The sequence below is a fragment of the Rhinolophus sinicus genome, chromosome X (genome assembly GCF_036562045.2).
Source record: "Rhinolophus sinicus isolate RSC01 chromosome X, ASM3656204v1, whole genome shotgun sequence".
NCBI lineage: Eukaryota > Metazoa > Chordata > Mammalia > Chiroptera > Rhinolophidae > Rhinolophus > Rhinolophus sinicus.
Genome location: NC_133768.1, coordinates 86,856,317 through 86,870,949, shown reverse-complemented (window position 1 = coordinate 86,870,949; position 14,633 = coordinate 86,856,317). Strand labels below are relative to the sequence as shown.

The 14,633-nt window shown below is 37.0% G+C and overlaps 1 protein-coding gene across 13 annotated transcripts in view; it reads left to right on the top strand.

The window, feature by feature from the left end:
- TENM1 (teneurin transmembrane protein 1) overlaps positions 1 to 14,633 on the top strand; it is a 1,181,603-nt gene that overhangs the window by 653,470 nt on the left and 513,500 nt on the right. For all 13 annotated transcript variants that reach the window (XM_074324280.1, XM_074324286.1, XM_074324287.1 and 10 more), the window contains one exon: positions 7,653 to 7,893. In XM_074324280.1, coding sequence (XP_074180381.1) covers positions 7,653 to 7,893 — 241 coding nt within the window. The remainder of the gene's footprint in view (positions 1 to 7,652; positions 7,894 to 14,633) is intronic.

Below are 14,633 nucleotides of genomic sequence, written 5' to 3'. Positions count from 1 at the left end.
AGCAAAAGTCCGGGACCAGATGGCTTCACTAGTGAATTCTACCAAACCTTCAAAGAGGATCTAATACCAATCCTGTACAAACTCTTCCAAACAATTGAAGAAGAGACAGTACTCCCTAATTCATTCTATGAGGCCAACATCACCCTGATACCAAAACCTGGTAAGGACAGCACAAAAAATGAAAACTACAGACCAATATCTCTGATGAATACCGATGCAAAAGTCCTAAATAAAATTATAGCAAATCGAATACAACAATGCATTAAAAAGATTATTCATCACGACCAAGTGGGGTTCACCCCCGGGGCACAAGGATGGTTCAACATACGAAAATCCATCAATGTGATACATCACATAAACAAAATAAAGGACAAAAATCATATGATTATATCAATTGATGCAGAAAAGCATTTGACAAGATACAACATCCATTTATGATTAAAACACTTAATAAAATGGGTATAGAAGGAAAATACCTTAACATAATAAAGGCCATATATGACAAGCCCTCTGCTAATCTCATAATTAATGGAGAAAACTGAAGCCCTTTGCTCTACGTTCAGGAACACGACAGGGATGTCCCCTATCACCTCTGCTTTTCAACATAGTGTTAAAGTCCTTGCCAGAGCAATCAGGCAAGAGAAAGAAATAAAAGGCATCCAAATTGGGAATGAAGAAGTTAAATTATCACTCTTTGCAGATGACATGATGCTATATATAGAAAACCCTAAAGACTCCACCAAAAAGCTATTAGAAACAATCAACGAATACGGTAAAGTTGCTGGCTACAAAATCAACGCACAAAAGTCCATTGCCTTCCTATATACTAACAATGAAATCTCAGAAAAAGAAATACAAAAAACAATTCCTTTTGCAATTGCAGCAAAAAAGAATAAAATACCTAGGAATAAACTTAACCAAGGATGTGAAAGACCTATATGCTGAAAACTGTAAGACGTTATTGAAAGAAATTGAAGAAGACACAAAGAAATGGAAAGACATTTAATGCTCATGGATTGGAAATATCAACATAGTTAAAATGGCCATATTACCCAAAGCAGTATACAGAATCAATGCAATCCCCATCAAAATCCCAATGGCATATTTTAAAGAAATAGAACAAAAAAAACATCAGATTTGTTTGGAACCACAAAAGACCCCGAATAGCCAAAGCAATCTTAAGGAAAAAGAACAATAATGGAGGTATCACACTTCCTACTTTGTCTTGTACTACAGGGCTACAATAATCAAAACAGCATGGTATTGGCAGAAAAACCGACACATAGACCAATGGAATAGAATTGAGAACCCAGAAATAAAACACCATAAATATGGACAGATAATTTCTGACAAAGAATCTAAAAACATACAATGGAGCAAAGACAGCCTCTTCAATAAATGGTGCTGGGAGAATTGGATAGCCACGTGCAAAAGAATGAAACTGGACTGCTATTTGTCACCATGTACCAAAGTTAATTCAAAATGGATCAAAGACTTAAGCATAAGACCTGACACAATAAACTGCATAGAAGAAAACATAGGTACTAAACTTATGGACCTTGGGTTCAAAGAGCATTTTATGAACTTGACTCCAAAGGCAATGGAAGTAAAAGCTAAAATAAACGAATGGGACTATATGAAACTTAAAAGCTTCTGCACAGCAAAAGAAACCATTGACAAAATAAAGAGGCCACCAACTGAATGGGAGAAGATTTTTGCAAACAGTGCCTCCGATAAGGGGCTAGTATCCAGAATATACAAGGAACTCATGCAACTCAACAACAAAAAAACAAACAACCCAATTGAAAAATGGGCAGAGGACTTGAAGAGACATTTCTCCAAAGAGGACATACAAATGGCAAATAGACATATGAAAAATGCTCAACATCACTAATCATCAGAGAAATGCAAATCAAAACCACAATGAGATATCACCTCACCCCAGTCAGAATGGCTATCATCAACAAGACAAATAGTAACAAATGTTGGAGAGGCTGTGGAGAAAAAGGAACCCTCATACACTGTTGGTGGGAGTGCAGACTGGTGCAGCCATTATGGAAGGCAGTGTGGAGGTTCCTCAAAGAATTACGAACAGAATTGCCATATGACCCAGCAATCCCTCTCCTGGGTATCTACCCAAAACATCTGAAAACATTTAGAGATAAAGACACGTGTGCTCCAATGTTCATTGCAGCTTTGTTTACGTGGCCAAGACATGGAAACAACCAAAATGTCCTTCGATAGATGAATGGATAAAGAAGTTGTGGTATATATACACAATGGAATACTATTCGCAGTAAGAAAAGATGATATAGGAACATTTGTGACAACATGGATGGATCTTGAGAGAGTAATGCTGAGCGAAACAAGTCAGACAGAAAAAGCAGAGAACCATGTGATTTCACTGATATGTGGTATATAAACCAAAAACAACAAAAGAACAAGACAAACAAATGAGAAACAGAAACTCATAGACACAGACAATAGTTTAGTGGTTGCCAGAGGGTAAGGAGGGTGGGGGGTGGGGGGTGGGAGATGAGGGTAAGGGGGATCGAATATATGGTGATGGAAGGAGAACTGACTCTGGGTGATGAACACACAATGGGATTTATAGATGATGTAATACATAATTGTTCATCTGAAATCTATGTAATTTTACTAACAATTGTCACCCCAATAAATTTAATAATAAAAAATACTGGGTCAATTCAGAAAACTGTATACAGCAGAACGAGACTCCTAGCAATACACATCATGCACAGATACGTACATACATACACCTGAAAAACACTTACCAGCTATCATAGTTCACCACATGTGCTTTTAGAACTTTCTGTTTTGATTCAGGTAACCCCTCTTCCACCACTTCACAATAACTCATAAGTTGCAACCATTCTGACACCCACTTTCACAAGCAAACTTCAGGTCTTCTGTCCCAACCGTGTTTTCCTATAAATTCTTTGTCTATGCAGGACTTTACATAGTGCCATGAGCTTTAGAAATGCAAACACTGCCTTATAACTGAATTGAATTTGTATGCTAATGAAATGAAAGCAGCAAAGCACCCTAATGGACAACCTGATAATTTCCTACATTGTGTTTTTGAAAAATACTCTAAGTTCTGGTGGAAAGTTTCTGTAACATGTGATACAAAATAAGGTGTATTTTTTTCTTTTTTTTTTAAATTAAAGGTCATTGGGGTGACAATTGTTAGCAAGGTTACATAGGTATCAGGTGCACAATTCTGTAATATATCATCTATATATCACATTGTGAGTTCAAAAAAGAGAAAAAGGAAAAAGCTATGCATGACAATTTTCTTCTCACACTTACCTTTTGGAGACAAGGGCAATGTTGTTTCTAAAGGCTTACACTTCTGTAAACAGCTCTGCTACACTTAAAATGCCTTGGACTTGACAAACTATAAGACAGTTTGGAACAATCTTTTCCACCAGGAGAGATTTTTCTTACCAAGTTATTTTAAGACCTCGAATATAAAACTGGCTCCTATCCAAGTATATTATGTGAATTGGACCTTTCGATCAAAAACTTAATTTCCTTTCAGAAAGCTTTATAAGTATTTCTGGGTATCCACATTTGCATAATCACTACTCTCCTCACCTCCCTTCTTCTTTGCATGTCTCTCAGGCACAGAAATATATGGTTGCCAGATACACTTGGAAGTGAGTGAATGTGACTTTTAACCCTTAGAATTGGTGTTGTAGAGCTCCTGATATTGAACCCTAATGTATTTTTCATTAGGGTTTAATGTTAAGAAATTCTATTTCATGGAGCCCAAGGATTAAATTACTTCATTTGGGAGGGAACAAGTGCATTCTCCACTTTTTTCCTGAGGTGAAAAAAAGAATGATGCTAAGATGATTTGCATTTCATAAGGGCTTGTGATCTGGATGTATTCCACTCAGAGCAACAATCCAATATTGTGAAACCTTTTAAAGACAGTTTTTAACAAGTAGGGAAGTCTCTGGATATTTAAAGTATGTAAACAAAAATACAGAATAAAAGAATAAAATAAATATAAATCAAAACACACGCACTATATATATGCATGCATTTAATAAAAATACATGTATTTATATATACATGTATTTAATATATACATGTATTTAATAAAAATAAAAATACAAAGCAGTTCTACCTGTAGCAGAAGTGGTATAATATAACACTACAATTGTAGCTTTTGATGAAGTAGAAATGAAGTAGAATTTTTTATCATTTTTTTCATAATAATAAGGGAGTTGGAAAGATTTTGAGGAAATCCAGTAAGCAGTAAATCCTGATGACAATGAGTGAATTTTTTTTCTTTTGAACAATTGTAATGAATATAAGCTGTCTTTCTTTTGAACAACTGTAGTGGCAGAAACGCTACTGATTAGAATAATAGATGTCCTATGTATCATTTGGAGATGTTATGAACCAAAGACCTAAAATTGATTCCTTTTCTTTTTCTATCTCTGGACTCCCACCCTTTGCTTCATTTCCCCATGTCATTAAGTTCATGGATTTAGATGGCAAATCTGTAGAGTGAGTCACTGCTGCTCTTTTCATGTCTTGGAGGGGCATGATTTTAAGCACCCTTTTCAGGGTATCACTGTCTTTCCCCATAGTTCTTAGAGAGAGTCCACTGACAACCCCAAAGGGGAAATCTACTGCTCTGTGAACTATCAAATAGATATCCAGTAGCTACATCAGAATGAAAGAGCCAGAGGAACACTGAGGATGGACCAGTTTTTTGTCAATAAAAGCTTTTAGGAATCTTACTCTGTACCTAACACTGTAGTCATTGTTATATGGCATACAAGAAAAATAGATAATTTTGCTCTAAGAAACATGAGTATATTTTGGAAGATAAGACAAAAACACAGGATATCAGTGTAATGCTGTAAAAGGCAAACTCAGTTCCCAAATTTATGATAAGAATACTAAGTGTTAAAGTCAGAGAAAAGAATCATATTTATTCTCTAGAAGAGTATAATGGAAAGAGTACTGGGCTGGGAATCATGAGACACAGGCAGGCAAATTCACACAAGTTGAATGACTTTGAACAAGTCACTTGACCTTTCTGAACCTTGGGTTCCTCATCTGTAAAATGCAGAAAAGAGGACGGAGGGCTGAAGTGATCCCTATGGTTATTTCCAGTCTTAAAGTTTCATATTTCTACTACGTTCAATAAACAAATACCACTGACATACTATGGCCAAGCACAGTTTACATGAATTAAACTTGTTTAAAAAAAAAGATGGTTATATTCATTTTACAAATGAGGGGTTAAAGCTTCAAAATAGCAGAGGCAGAACTCAAACTCAGGTTTGCAATACCCCAAAATTATGTGCTCTTTCCATTCTCCTGTGCTGCACAGCGTTACAAAACACTTTTTTGTACATTTTTTCTACATTTAAAGAGGTATGATCTAAGATGTAAGCTCACTGATAAATCACTGCAATGCAATGTGGTATGTCATAAGTGAAAAATCCAGAAAATGTGGGGGATTTTGTGTCTCTAAATCTTGAGGTGAAAAAAGAACTTGCATGACTGAGATCTGCAATGCAGTGAATGGAGCACTAGCCAGAGTCAGGAGATGTGGGGTCTAGTCTTGGCCTTGCCACTCATTTGCCAAGTGTCCCTTGACAAGCAATTCTCTGAGCACTGGTTTTCTCATCTGCACAATGAGACGATCTCTAAGGTCCTTTGCGTCACAGCATTCAATGCTTTTTGAGTCCCAGGGTGGAAAGCATATTTCTGGTTATGGTTATGAGTATGAGCCCAGAGGTTTAAAAGTATTAATGAGATGTTAAATAGTTATGATGATTTTAGTGGATATGGGATTTGGGCTGGGCCTGGAATAATAGAGGTGATTCAGAAAATTCATGAAGTATTTGTTTCTTTTAAATACACAAGGGTAGCTAACTATCTAAAGAAATTCTTTGTATAAAATGAATGATCTCTGATCCATTCCCTATCTTTCGTACAATTCTGTTGTTCATATAGTATGTTCATTTAAAGGGAAATCCATCCATACTAGAAAACACAATTAAGAATTTGTCATGCTCTTGGGGCACTAGTATCATTTTAAATACAAAAACCATATCAGTATCTTCAAAATTCAAATTTGAGGTGGAAGGACTGAAATAAGTGATTTGTGTGTGTGTGCGTGTGTGCGTGTGTGCGTGCGTGCGTGAGTGTGCGTGTGTGTGATCAGCCACTGCAAAGTGAGTCTCCCCACAAAAGAGCTGAGTTTAGGGAGGTATCAAAAGCCTCTGGCATTTTTCTGCTTTTCAGTTCTCAGTCATTCGGGAGGTGGGACAAAGCAATGCTCTATGCAAAGTTTATCCAGACCATGCTGGTATTACAAATCACTTGACATCTATTATGTTTCTCCTGTGGAAGAGAGGTGGCTATCAGCTATAGTAGCGATTTCTTTTCAAAGGGGTTTAATTAGGGTATTTCTCATGGGGTAAATTCTAACTCACTGTCTTTACTTGTGCCTACCAGGCAAACAGTGGGAAAATACCAAACAATAGCAACAAAAGAAGTATGAGGACCTCTGTCCCAGGATGCCCCCTCTGCAAACAGGCAGGAAAAAAAACAAAACATTTTCCCTGCTTCCCTGTAGCTAATATGGCAGAGCTTCTAGAAAGGTGGCAGTGGGCTCTGGGAGCAGACTGTGCTTTGCATGGCCATGGAAATTATATATATATATATATATATATATATATATATATATATATATATATATATATATATATGTATATATATATACACACACACATACCAGTGGTGCCAAAAAAATGTATACACATTTTAAGAAAGGAAAACTGTATTAAAATTGTAATATTCAATATATACTGATAACAAAAGATGAATACAAGTCACGTTTAACTTCTGCAATTATGAGATGCTCAAAGTGGTTACCCTCAGTGTCCAGACACTTCTGATTATGGCGAACTACTGCTTGAGCAACGTTGATCTAAGTGTCCATTTTACACATTTTTTGGCATCCCAAGTATATTAACATGAACAAACTTCTTTTAGCCTGTTTTTTACAAGTAGCACTCTGAGTAGGGGTAGCTGGCAAAGAGATTAGTTTCACGCAGTTGAGTTACACACTTTTGAGCTGTTTTTCTGAAGTATGGATTTGCTCCCATGTAGGCAGGCTAACATCCTTTTTTGAGGTAAGTCAGAAGGTAGCCTTATAGTTTTACTGGAAGTGTCAGATGAATTTCCTTGCAATAAATTTGCACCTTTCGCTGGTATTTTCTGAAGTGAGACTTGCGATTAATCGAAATCAGCTCACTTCTGTTCTGTAGCTTCATGTCTTGTTGATGATTTATTTGCTCAGTAGCAGAAACTAAGACAAATTCTGTGAGGCAGCCTCATGTACTTTTTAGCAGCTATAGCCCTGAAGAATTTACGTGTAAATGCAACTGTGAATGCTTTACATTTCATGAGCATGTGGCATGTGTTTTTGAAAGTTAAGTGACATTTTTACAGATAGACTGAACTTAAAACTCTTCCCCCCACCCCACAGGTTATATTATTCTGAAATCTGATAAGTCTGACAAGCTGTGTTTCCCTGACTGCCAAGTGATAGTGTAAGTTTCCATTTTGTGTTTTTCTTCTCTCCTCTTTAGACATGCAGAGCAGCCCACACAACCAGTTCACCTTCAGACCCCTCCCGCCTCCGCCGCCACCTCCTCATGCCTGCACCTGTGCTAGGAAGCCACCCCCTGCAGTGGACTCTCTTCAGAGGAGATCAATGACTACCCGCAGCCAGCCCAGCCCAGCTGCTCCAGTTCCCCCAACCAGTACACAGGACTCAGTTCATCTGCATAACAGCTGGGTCTTGAATAGCAACATACCATTGGAGACCAGGTACTTGAACTATTATTGAGCCCACTAAACTTAAGGATTGGCAGAGGATGATTTCACTGAGTACAGAAACTCATTTCATCATAGATATCTGCAGACACACACATGAACACAGAGATAAACATTCACATGCATGGACAAAAGGGCAGACCGCTCTGCAAACACAGATGAACACACAGACGCACACATCTAAATTCAGGCATACCTGCACACACAGACCAAAGCAGATGCATGTGAAAAGATGAGATCATAGAAATGTAAACACCCCACAGGCAGACACCCACAAAAACATAGGAAGCAAAGCCATTATCTAAACCAAGGGTGTCCAAACTTTTTTCAACATTTTTTACCAAGGGACATATGTGGTAAAATACACAAACAGCCGGGGCCACTCACTCGAGGTGACGTACATATTGCCTCACCTGGTTTATTTAAGTAAACTAAATATATTTTTGGAATTTGCTGTGGGCCAATTAAAAATGGATTGCAGGCCACAGTTGGCCTGCGGGCTGCAGTTTGGACACCCCTGATCTAAACTATCATTGCATCCTCAAACTACTACAATGTAATGGTTCTTTCATTTAAGAAACAGCAACACTACAGGAAAATCCAAACACAATTGGAGAAACAGCAATTGTTTGCATTTTATTTATTTATAAGATTCTTTGAAAAAGTAAATTGCCTTCGAACATTTTTTTTTTAATTTTTTTTTTAATTAAATTTATTGGGGTGACAATTGTTAGTAAAATTACATAGATTTCAGGTGTACAATTCTGTGTTACATCATCTATAAATCCCATTGTGTGTTCACCACCCAGAGTCAGTTCTCCTTCCATCACCATATATTCGATCCCCCTTACCCTCATCTCCCAACCCCCACCCCCCATTGCTTCATGAATTGGAAGTCCACGTATAACTTGATTCTGCCTTTAGGATGAAATATGGTCTTTTGAGCAAAGAAGTTTGCCTCTATTTTTTCTGTTACTTCATGTATTTACATTTCCAGGTTCATTCCTCAAATCTTTGTCATGTGATTTAAGTTTTACTCCTCCACAGCTCTAGGTCCCTTCATCATAATAGACTTTTAACACTAGATGGGATTAACTGAGAAATTGTTCATCATTTCTAGTCACTATCTTAAATAAAAAGTTACAACTTTCTATTAACATAGAAAAACATTACTTAATAAAAGATAGTATTCTGTTACCTTATAAATTCAAGGACTTCCCTTTGTCTTCTACATGCTTTTTCCACCAAAGCTTTTTCTTTTTTTTCTTTTTTTTTTAAAAATTTTATTTTATTAAATTTATTGGGGTGACAACCAAAGCTTTTTCTAAACACATTTGTATGTAAACAATGGGTATAATGTATCATTTGGAAAGCAATGTCTGGTGTCAGTTGTTATAAATTTCTATCCTAATATCTGGAAATTGGAATGGAAAGGGAAGGACTAATAAACCCACATTATAAGGTTGGTTATTGTTTTCCTAAGCAGCATATTAAGTTAAATGCCAGTCATGGCATCAGAGAATATGTCACCACCAACAAACTGAAAGCATGGCCCAAATCCCGGAAACTCTATCATCCATCACTTACTAGATTACATAGTTTCATAAACTGATATTTCTGATATCTCTCAAGAGAAAATATAGCAGCCAGCACCTACAATGAAGATAACCCAATTAGAACTGTGCTAGTGATAGGGTTTGTGTATCTTTTTTTTTTAATTGAAAGTGGAGCGGTGAATGAAGTGAGAGAAGCAGATAACAATGTACATTATATATTCAAGGAGTTTTCACTAACGGTGGTGATTTACACACTTTTTTTTTAATTCCTTTGCAGGACTTAGTGATAAAGAGCTAAGGAAATACTGAGGCAATCTGGTTAACTAGCATTCCAAGCAAACACACTCATTTCCTCTAAGAAGCCAAATAACAGGAAAATTGGAAGGAGGATGGGGAATGGGCTCAGGCAAATGGAGAGAGAGAACTATTTTTATTTTAAACGTGCATCTAGACATGTTTGTACAAACTGCACCCACGGACCTTCTGTTTATATACAAGGAATGTATTAATTGGTCTCATTTTCACAAGACACAGAGAAGAGCATAAGTTTTCATGTGAAACTGAGCAGAGAATACCTTTTTAGTACATTTGAAAATATATTCAACATCACATGGATGATTTTTTTTTAAAAAAACCTAGAAATCCTATCATCCTGATCAGCTAGAATATTCCAAATATATCCTTTAAAATGTTTATCTCACATGTATTCAATAAAAAGTAACTGTGGGTACCCTGGTGTTACTCATGACTGTGTAACATAACCTGTTTGAGCCTCAGCTCTTCATCTGTAAAAATGAATGTAAAACTGCGTGTCTCAACAGGTTGTAGGAAAATGAAGCTAGTGTAGCACAAAGTGCCTCATACATTGGAAAGCATTACACAATTCAAAAGTAATATTTCTACCCCTACTAAGTGGTCACCTGCCTCTGCTTAAATATCGCCAAAACAGGGACTTGACTCATTCCTAACACATTCCATGCCATCACAAACAACTACTGGAATGTACTTATTGAACCAAAATTTCTCACCTGTTAACTCCGCCCATTTCCCCCAGATCTAGTTCTAGAGTATCACAGAATAAATAAAATACCTCTCACACCTGACAGCTCTTGAGTATTCCTGATTCTTCTCTTATTTTAACTAAATGTTTCCCCAGTTCCTTCACCTGTTCCTCACATTAACTGCTTTCAAATCCTCCATCCTTGTCTCTCAACACTCCAGTCCCACAATCCAGTTTGTCCGAACAGCTCTTGAAGTGTCATGGCCATGGCTGAATATAGGTGTGGGTTCTTATTAGGCTCTTTGGTTACAAGGAGCACAGGTCATTCAGGTTGCCTGGAGTAATGAAAACATCTTTCTAAGTATACAGTCAGTTCCTGGGAACCAAAGTAAGATTGGTCTACCCCCACAGAAAGGTAAGGTCAGTATATCTCTGGCACTAATGCGACTCCGCAATTCTCGCCATTTTTGTCCCTCTCTGTCCCTTTCTTTGTCCAGTAGCGTATCGTTAGCTCAATATTTCTTTTATCTACCACATAATTTCTACTTTCTCATAATACTGTCTGGTTTCCAGAGTACCACAAGACTCCTAGTGTACCACTTGGCGCCTCTTATCTCATCCCTTCAGCTGCATGTTCCATTCCTAACTGTCTAATTCTCTTGCTAGCTGTAGGTTCTGTAGGGGAGGAAAAATTATTTTTCTTCTATCCTTATAGGTTCTTTACTGAGACTACCCTATAATAAAAAATTAAAGGGAAAAAAGCAAACAGAGTTTTAATAACATGTATACCTCTTGTATACATGGGAGAGACCTGGAAAACTAAATAACTTGTCAAAATGGCACAAGCCATCACCTTAAATACCATCTTCAGCTGAAGACAAAAGAAAGATATTGTGAGTGGGGAGACAGTTATGGGAGATTATCAGGAAAAGCACAGAGAACAAGGGTAAGTTTTTATGCCTTTTCCATTGTTAAGAGATTCTGGAGATTGAGTCATCCTCTTCTTCCTGGTAAAGAGGGGGTGACATGCTTACAAATGGAGAGTTCCCTTATAGATGTTAATGTCTCTTACAAAGGGTAACTTCTACTTGGTTTTCAGAGCTTCTCCTGTATTTGCTGTCTCTTCAAACTAATCACCCAAAATAACCAACATGCCAAAGAGACATAGTTTTGGGTGGCAAATTCTGTTCCCCTTTAGTTCAGAAACATAAGAGAGGAAATTTGATTAGCCCAGTTAATCCCTTTTGTACCAGGTTGAGTTTAAGTTTCTTGGCAAGCCTTGTCAGTAATTTTCTCAGTCAGCTAAGGCTAAGGGGAGAGAAGGTCATGTGATTTTTAAAAAACATCAGCATGGCCATTTATGGCTGCCCCATGAGCAAGGTCTGGGAGTAGATCTGAAGTGCCTTAGATGGAAGTCTTTGCAATCATCTTGCTTGACTGACTCATTTAGGAATCACCAACAATCAGTTGTCTCCCTTTTTCTAATTAAATATTTCTTTTAATGCTCTCCACTGTCAGCTTTTTTGAAGGCTACATAACACTACTGATACATATTGAGAACACTTGGTAACTAAACTCTTAAAACCTTTTAACAAGTTCTAAGGCTAAGCCACAATTCATTTATTCCATAATTATATAGTTGAAGCTTTTTTAAATTGTGTGCTTGGGCTGTATGGGGTACAGGTGGAAATATGGTTAGAGGCTTGATTTGGCCTAATTTGATTTCATCTTGTTAGCCTGTGGCGATGGAGCTGAATTCTAATTCTGCCATACAAAGTATGCATAGTATTGCTACCATAATTGTGTCATCTTTAGGTTTGTTAGGTATGCTTTCCTCACTTTTATGTAAGTCGTTAATAAAAATGGTATATAGGGCAAGATCAAGGTCAGAGCTCTGTAGCATGCCACTGGAACTTCCCTGCAGGTTGACATTTACCCATCAGGCAATATTCTTTTACTAATGCACAACGCACATTTCTCAATCTTTTTCACAGACATATCATGAGAGACTTCGTCAATGTGTTGCTGATATCTGGATACAGTATACCTACATTTTTACTGATCTGCCAATCCAATAACCATGTCAAAAATTGAAATAAAATGAGATTTGTCTTACAGGATTTGTTCTTAGAGAGTTTATGCTGCCTTCTCATCGTTACTATCTTTCTCTAAGTGCTATAAATTATTTTTTAAATAACCTGTTTTAGAATTTTACACTCAACCAACGTGATGTTTCTTGGTCTAGTCTGAGGAGTCCTTGGGCTTCCTATCCCTTTTGAACACCAGAGTCAATTGTTGCTGTCTCCAGTCTTCTGACACATTTCACCTCAGTCTTGAATCTTTAGTAACTATGACTAGGTATCCAATCCATAAGACCTCTCACCACTCTTGAGATATAATTTTAATTCATTTAAATCAGTTGAGTGCCATCTTATGAACACTTTGCCTAGCTTAGGCTTCAATTTACAGTTACCGATATTCATTTTTACCCTTTTGAGTCAATGATCATGCTTTTTCACCAAGAAAACTAGTTGTTGAGAAGGCCTCCCTGATCTTGGTCACCCAATAACATTGCATGAGTTGCACATCTGTCCTATCCTTGCTCTTTTTACTCTAAATATATTTTTATAAAAACGAAACAAAAACTCTTTAGTCATCTTTAGCAGTTTTGGTTTTTTTCAAGTGTCAGTCTCATCTGGGGTATTACCTTCTTGGCATTATTTTCATCACAACTTCTTATATTTATTTATCCTTGATTTTCATCCCTTTATTTTGGTACATATTCTTTAGAAACCTCAACGTGAACAACCAGTACAGGCACACAGATTTCAATAGAAAACAAACTTTCCCAACTCTTAATTCATCTCCTTTTAACAAAGTGTTCTCAGGACATGGTATTATTCCTACTTCATTTTAGAGACCTCCTTTCCTAAAGTCTAGGATTTTTGCTTCATGATGTACTTAGGGACTCTAAGCTAAAATGGTTGTTTTCTCTAAAGGTTTCTATCACCTTCAACTCATCAGTTTCTTTTTCTTTTCTTTTTCTTTTTTCTTCTTTGAGTCAGTGAGAGAAGCAAGTCTCCTTATCATTTTCTCTACTTTCTTGGAGTTGGAGTTGTCAACAACGGAGATTGGAGACTTGTCACATGACTGGCAGATGTCTGTAGAGTTGAAATCAGTCGTGTTTACTACACTATTTTTAGGACATTTTTTGTGGTCTGTGTTAGAAATGAGTATCTACTTCCTCCATCTGGCCAAAAGCTTATTTTAGACTCCCTAAACCACCATCTGTTACCTATATGACCTTGAACATATTACTTGACCTTGCAATGCCTCAGTTTTCTCATCTTCAAGGATGATAGTAACAACCTATTCATAAGGCTGTTGTGAGGAGTAAATAAATTAATGCTTATAGTATATTTAGAGCAGTCAGGCACATAATAAGCACCTGATAAATGTTACAATAATAGTAGCAATAATAATACAAAAGAAATCACTCTACTATTTGTCCCTTTCTATTTCTATCTTCATTTAGTTAAAGATGTTTCTACCTTTATGTTCATGATTTCCTCCAAGTATACACGTAGAACATCACACTTCCTCTCTATGTATGCTTTCAAATGGATATACTGTTAGTCCAGTCAGGCTGCTCTAACAACAATACCATATACTTGGTAGTCTAAACAACAAACACTTATTTCATACAGTTCTGGAGTCTGGGAAGTCCAAGATCAAGGCACTGGCAAATTCAGTGTCTGGTGAGAACCTGCTTCTTAATTCATAAACTGCTATCTTCTTGCAGTCCTCACATGGCAGAATGGGGGAGGGAGCACTCAGGGGACTCCTTTATAAGGGCACTAATCCTAATTGTGAAGGCTCCACCCTCACGAACTAATAACCTCTGAATGGCTCTACCTCCAAATACTATCACACTGGGATTAGATTTCAACCTATGAATTTTTGAGGTATATAAATATTCAATTTATAACAACCAGCAAATTCCAATTTGAACCATTCCCTCCCCCAGGTTTGATGGCACACATCTGTGAGGCTTTATAAGCTTGCCCTGTGATAAATCTCCAGAACAGTTTTTGAATTGTTACCTGCCTTCTGTCATTCATAGAAACAATTCCCTGACTACCTACTACATTCAGGATTATGTCCTGCCCTGAGGCTGC